General features: G+C 34.4%; 1 protein-coding gene across 1 annotated transcript; it reads left to right on the forward strand.

Annotated features, from left to right (window-relative positions):
- Window positions 1–1111: 1111 nt before the first annotated feature.
- Window positions 1112–3622, forward strand: LOC139867169 (O-fucosyltransferase 13). The gene is made up of 6 exons (XM_071855500.1): window positions 1112–1267; window positions 1355–1437; window positions 1788–1858; window positions 1958–2046; window positions 2133–2354; window positions 2763–3622. Exons 1-6 carry the CDS (start codon window positions 1131–1133, stop codon window positions 3493–3495), a joined length of 1335 nt encoding a protein of 444 aa, XP_071711601.1. The 5' UTR covers window positions 1112–1130; the 3' UTR covers window positions 3496–3622.
- Window positions 3623–7087: the final 3465 nt, after the last annotated feature.

Genomic DNA, 7087 nt, shown 5'->3' on the forward strand with positions numbered 1-7087 from the left:
TCTAAGAAATTTATTAAATAGATCACTTGATCTAATTAAAGTGACAACTTGAATTATTTATTAAATCTAACTCTAACAACATTGAAACAAATACAATTAAACAACAAATATAAACCATTGAAACAGTCAGACACACACATTTACACACATCATTATTCAAGAGACTCCCTAGAAAATTGATTGTCGAAGAACATTTGACGGGGAAAGATATGACTATCCGATGAACCATAATCCGACCCTATACTGTTGGTGATTTTAGTGTCATCCAGTAATAGTTTTAGGTAGCGCCTCTGGCTGAGGCCCCGCTCCCAGGTGAGCGGGCAAGGGTTCGAGGGGCAGCACCCCTCGCAGGGCTCGGGGTGGAAAACTCAACCGAAATGACACTATAGAGAAAGTGAATACACGATTTAAGAATAAATTTGGACAATCAAATTATACCCTATTTCTAACCTATACTACACGAATCCAAAAATTTCTCTACTTTTCCACTCAACTGAACACCTACAGAAGCGAACACACGGCTCCAAAGGCATTAAATCGGCCGAAACCCCAACACTCAAAAGTAGATGACAAATTAAACCTGCTACAAGAAGAGTCAACTCTATTTGAGACCTGAAAAGATTAGCACTCCAAGAAGAAACATACCAGGGAATGTAGTATCCACCGTTGAATGACACAAAATCCCCTGAATAAAGGCGAACACACAGCTCCAAAGACATTAAAACAGTCGGAACCCAACACTCAAAAAGTGCGCGTCAAATTAAACCTACAGTAAGAAGAGCCAACTCTGTCTCGAACGGATTAAACTAGAAACATAACACGGAGTGTAGCATCCACCGATGAAGGACGCGAGAGGTAAGCTGCGTGCCGAAGCAAACAAATATTGTGACTCCGATGCATATAAACCGGGTTATAGTTTAACGAAAATCGAAGAAGAAAACACCTAACCCACAAGGCAACACGGTTTACAGTTAACTGTAAAAGCTAGTTACTCTGCACATAAATCTACCGGACAATCACCAAAATTCATATCATACCTTACTCCACAAGTCCAGATCGAATACTACAATCGCCATTAAAACCCCCCAAATCCTTTTTGCGTCTGCAACACTACACTTTGATCTGTATGTATGAATCAGATGTTATCTATTTTCGTGAAAAAACCCTTACTCACACTCACCTTTTTCACTATTGTTCTATTATTCGCCGTGATCTCATTATCTCCTTCTTCACCTTTCTCCTATCAGATCCCTCTCTATTCCGCCACGTAAGCTCCTTAATTCTCGCTTTTATTATTCTAATTGTTCATTATCAATTATATCAGTTTAATTTGAATATTCTATCTTATTTGTAGTGGCACTACACCTGTTATATGGAGTGCTAAAAGAATTTTAGAATGGCGTCCTTGTGATTGGTGGATTCAAGGACATTTCACTGGTCAGTTTCTAACCCTAATTTTATTTTATTTTATGTATATTTAATTTATATCCATATCTATATATGTTGTATAAATTGGAAATTATTGAAGATGTGATATGTATGTACTGTATATTAATCTAGCTTACTTTTAGTACTGCATAAACTGAAAAATTTCAGGATCATGAATTGAAATGCGGCGTTATGTTTTGGGAATACTGCTAATTTTATTGTAAGTTATGCAGTTGTAGGTTTACCTTTTTAACTAATTATGATTCATAAATGCCAGTGGTAGTAATTATGTGTCTGAGTGCTGTAAAATGTCGATTTTTTTTGCAGACGAATGCGCCTTTTTTGTTGAATTGCTGCAGATTTAGCAGTTAAGAGTAATGGTTATATTCGAGTGGATTGTTATGGTGGGCTTAATCAGATGAGGAGGGATGTAAGTAGTCACTACGTTTACATCTTATTCTATTTAATTAATTATAAATGTGGTTTTTAATTCTTTAAGAAGCTGATGTTTATTACTTCTTATGTACAGTTATGTGATGGTGTTGGTGTAGCACGATTACTGAATGCTACTCTTGTTTTGCCAAAGTTTGAAGTGGCTGCTTATTGGAATGAATCAAGGTACTTTAAGGTTTGTTATTGGTTTAATTAGGAAACTGCTATATGGAGTTTTTGTTAATGTGTTGTGATTCTCGCGTTTTTTTCAGTGGTTTCACGGATGTATTTGATGTGGACTACTTTATTGAACAATTGAAGGGGTTTATTGAAGTTGTAAAAGAACTTCCTTCAGAAATTGCATCAAAAGAACCTGTACGAGTAGATTGCAGCAAACGCAAAGGGCAATTTGATTACGTTGAGACTGTCCTTCCCTCCCTTTTGGAGCATCGATACATTTCTATTACACCTGCAATGAGCCAAAGACGTGATAGGTATTGGAACTATTTGCTTTCTTAATGTTCACAAAATAATTAGTACAAATGAAATTTTCGAATAACTTAGTGACTTAGTTATCAATAAGTCGATCAGGGATTAGTTAGTTATTAAATGGGTTGAATGGTTCGAATGGGTTAAACCTAAAGTGCTTCTCTAACTTCTCAAATCAACTTTTTAAATTATTCTTGTAATAACATTTTTTTAGGTAATCATGACTTTTGATTTTGATATGAATACATTAAAAATTGGGGGAGAAACTCTCTACTAGGCTGTTTTGATATGTAATGAAAATGAAAATTACATGTTACAAGCTGAAATCTTTTTGACATGTTAACCAACCCGTCTGACCTGCCCATCTTGCCACCTCTAGTAAATTAGCATTTGGATGTTGTGATATCTTGCAGGTTCCCGCTCTATGCAAAGGCTGCCCTTTGTCAAGCATGTTACAGTGCGTTACGTCTAACAAGAGTTTTAGAGAAGAAGAGTTCCGAGCTTCTAGAAGCCATACCAAAACCCTTTCTATCTCTTCACCTACGTTTCGAACCTGATATGGTAGCATACAGTCAATGTGAATACAACGGGCTTTCTTCTTCGTCCATGAAGGCTATAGAGGCTGCTCGTGGAGATCGAAAACCGTGGACCGGAGAAACAGCCCGTCGTTGGAGATCACGTGGAAAATGTCCACTCACTCCTAACGAAACGGCTTTCATTCTTCAATCTCTTTCGATCCCAACAAACACAAACATTTATTTAGCAGCTGGAGATGGAATTATGGAACTTGAAGGATTAACATCTGTTTACACAAACGTTGTTACAAAGTCATCTCTTTTGAGTGGTGAAGACTTCAAGATTATGCATGGAAATACGAAAGCTGCATTGGATTATTACGTATCGATTAATAGTGATTCGTATGTGGCTACATATTTTGGTAATATGGATAAGATGGTGGCTGCAATGAGAGCTTATAATGGGTTGTATAAAACCCTGTTTTTAAGTAGGAAGGATTTTGCAGACTTTACTTCTCAGGGGTTAAAAGGGAAAGAGTTAATGGAAGCTTTGAGTAAAGCTCATAGAGATGATTTTGTTATGGGGAGAGGTTCTGCATTGCCTGATTGTTTTTGTGACTTCAAATTGTGATTTTGTTTCTTATTTTTTGTTACCTACCTCTTGTATTCACCTTTTAGTTGCAGTTTATATTAGAACACATCAATTTATTTTTGTAAAATTTAGCATCTTGTTCGTTCTATCTACTAGGTGAATGCCATTGTAAACCTTGATTGCATTCTTTATTCTTATGCAACTGCAGTGAACATTGTAAAATTCTATGTGGTAACTAGTAGTGTTCTTAACGGCGGCCATCTCGGCCGCCTAGTCGGTTTGGCGACTAGTCTGTACCGTTTCGCCTAAAAGCGTCTAACGATTTGGCCGACACTAAAAATTCAAGGGTTTGAGCGGCGGTCAAAATCGGGTCTGAGCGGTGGTCAAAGTCAAGGCTGGGCAAAGTTAAGTCAAAATTTAATATTTTTTATACTCAGATTTTGTGTCCTATACATATGTTTGAAATATTTACGTTTAAAATACTTGTGTTTTGGTATATTCATGTGTGATATACTAAAAGTCGACGTCTGAATTGTGACGACCCCGTCAAAACACTTAACGGATCCGTCAGTTGGTCCCATAGCTTGATCGGACTTAAATGAATTAAATAAACAAAGTTGCATTCTTTTATTTCAAAATGTTCCCCAAAAAGGAAACAAACCAAATTAAGTAGTTTGAAAACCAACCAACCATAATATGAAACCAAAAGTTGACACAAAACATTGCCAACAAACCCACAATTTAAATTATCCAAAGTAGAATGCAAACTTAAGTTTCATAAATTGTTTCATAAAATCTGCCCAAATGCATGCAGACTCTTCTAACGACAGCGGAAGCATCAAATAACTCAAGTACCTGTGAAAACATGCAAGTAAACTGTCAACACAAAGGTTGAGTGAATTATAGGTTTAAATAAATAAGTAAACTTTAGACCACAAGATTTAAAAATGTTAGAAAACATTAAACATTATTCCATTATCAATGAGCCACCTGGTAACCACTTAACCCTTTATTTACCCTTGCCAAACACAATAAAAATATACACTTGGACAGTGTATCTACAACAAATTACGAAGTACTAAACATTCCGATTATAAATTGCTAGCGCGACTAGCTCGAAATGGGGTTGTCAAACCCGATAGATCTATCCGTAGGATTCGCGTTCACCGGTAGAAACCAATGATTACAGTTACCAGACTAGGGAATATTTTTGTCCAACTCACAATGAATAATTAAATTTAACTGTTACTTGTGTCTAAACGTAATTAAAAATCTGCATGTAATCACATCCCAAAAATATACTTTGAAAAGTATGTAAAAACGGGACTATAACTCACCTTAAATAGCAACTGAAGAAATCTCACAAACACGCGAACAGCAAGTAAAGTAATGTGATCAAGAAAGATCACAACGCCGACCTATAAATAAAGCAGGTCGAAATAAATAACTAACTTAGGCCAAGTCTTAGTATGATAGCTATTGTACATGTTGCAAGTAGGCATAGAACATTACTCAGCAAGCATCGGTTTGATTGGAACAGCATAAGGACACACACTTTCTATTTTTAGAAAGTTTCTATTTTTAGCAGGTTTCCATTTTTGGAAAGTTTCTATTTTAGGAAAGTTTCTATTTTTGGAAAGTTTCTATTTTTGGAAAGTTTCCAAATTTAGAAAGTTCTATTTTTAGAAAGTTTTGAAGTTAGGAAAGTTTCCTTATTTAGAAAGTCAACAGAAGTCAACTGAAAGTCAAAGTCAACCGAAAGTCAACTCAAAAGTCAACCTTGGTCAAACATAGTCAACATTAATTTTAAAAGTGTAAGTTATAATAATAACATAGGTTATAATGTTATTTAAAGTCAAAAGTGTATAATAATGTCTTAACATAAGTTTAATTAAATAAAATGAATTATTAAAGTTAATATAAGTTGAAATGTTATAATTAGTATAACATAAGTATTTAATTAATTAATTAAATATCAATCATAATATAAATATTATTAATTTATAATAAATTTTAAATCATATCATAAGTATTATTAATTAATAATGAATTATTAATCATATCATAAGTTTCTAATTAAAATTATTAAATCATAAGTATTTAATAATTAAGTCATAATTAAATAATAATTAAGTCTTATAATAATTAAATAATTATTTAATCTTTAATATAAGTCTTATAATAATTTCTCATAATTAAATTTAATACTTATCATAAGTATTTTCCTTTAATAATAAAAGTATTACTAATCATAAGTTTAATTAAAATGTTAATTAAATTATAATTAATAATTAAATAATATAATAAATAATTATATTAAAAGTCTTAAAATAAAATAATTACTTCTTTTATCTTAAGTAATTAATTAATAATGAATTCCATAAATTTTATCATAAGTTTAATCATTAACCATAAGTATAAATTTAGAAGTTCGCCGGGTCGTATCTTGAGCCCCGGGTGTCGGTTTCGGGCAAGCCACATATGTAACTTCACCTACTCAAACCACCCGACACATTTATGAACTCAAGAACACACCAAGAACAGTCCCTAAGTCGTGCATATCAGCCCTGACTTCAATTGGGAAATCATTTCACTCAAAACAGTAATTCGGGCAAAACGGGTGAACCGTGGCTCGGATTTAGATGACCCGAACATGAATATTCGTCCCACCATCAGTCCTAACCAAATGAGGCACCCTAAAGACACCAAGGATGGTCACAAAGTCGGACCCAACCTTGTTCATGCCAAGAACACCTTTCAATCTTTAACAAAAACCAAATTAAGCGTATCTAGGGCTCCGGGAATCGAAACGACATGAATCCGGAGTCTAAAATTAATGTCTTGATGAGAGGAACTCATTTATGTACTTTATTTTAACATTCATATCAGTTATATAGTCAGAAAACACGATTCAAACTGCTGTCCAAAATTTACAAACCGAAATCATACGCAAACGAGTAATTCTACGCATTCCAACAACATTACAACAACTTATACATATCATACTAATCATATAACATCAAAATACAGAAAAATAAATAAATATGAAAAGATCTAGGGTTAGGGTTTATACCCTAATCAAGAATCAAAGTATATAGATGTGTAGAGAACGAAGAGAGGAACACGATGGTGTTAATTGATTTATGATCCAAGCTACAATTTTGTTGAAGAATGGTGATGATGGTGGTGATGTATTCGACGGCCAAAGGGGGGAAAAGGGAGGAAGAGAGCACAAAAATAAGATTAGGTTTTGATTTCCAATTTTGTAAAATGTAAATGGGAAAATAATGAAAAGGAAAAACACATACTCCCCCCTCTAAGGGGATTCGGCCGAATGGGGGGGTGTGGGGTGGGCCCCACAAGCCCGTCTTGCTAAATGATGAAATCCTTGTGGCCCGAGATCCCGTACGAAGCCCGAAACGCGAAAACACGCTTACGCGATTAAAAATTCGGAAAGATAACGAACGCGCGACGAAAAATAAATATAAATACACCTAACAATAATATGACCTTAAAATATCATATTTAAAATATTTAGGATTTAAAAATCCCGAAAGCTCGACCGTTGGTTTAAAAACCGAAAAGATTCGCCGGATGGAAATCCGCGGAACGTAGAAACGTATAATTTAAA

The sequence above is a fragment of the Rutidosis leptorrhynchoides genome, chromosome 9 (assembly GCF_046630445.1).
Source record: "Rutidosis leptorrhynchoides isolate AG116_Rl617_1_P2 chromosome 9, CSIRO_AGI_Rlap_v1, whole genome shotgun sequence".
In the NCBI taxonomy this organism is placed as follows: Eukaryota; Viridiplantae; Streptophyta; class Magnoliopsida; order Asterales; family Asteraceae; genus Rutidosis; species Rutidosis leptorrhynchoides.

Excerpts from the sequence above, each read along its gene's own strand:
- LOC139867169 (XM_071855500.1), top strand. The coding sequence starts at position 1,131 with ATGAATCAGATGTTATCTATTTTCGTGAAAAAACCCTTACTCACACTC. Across the intron at positions 1,859-1,957 it reads TTAATCAGATGAGGAGGGAT|TTATGTGATGGTGTTGGTGT; the intron begins GTAAGTAGTCAC and ends TCTTATGTACAG. Across the intron at positions 2,047-2,132 it reads GCTTATTGGAATGAATCAAG|TGGTTTCACGGATGTATTTG; the intron begins GTACTTTAAGGT and ends CGTTTTTTTCAG.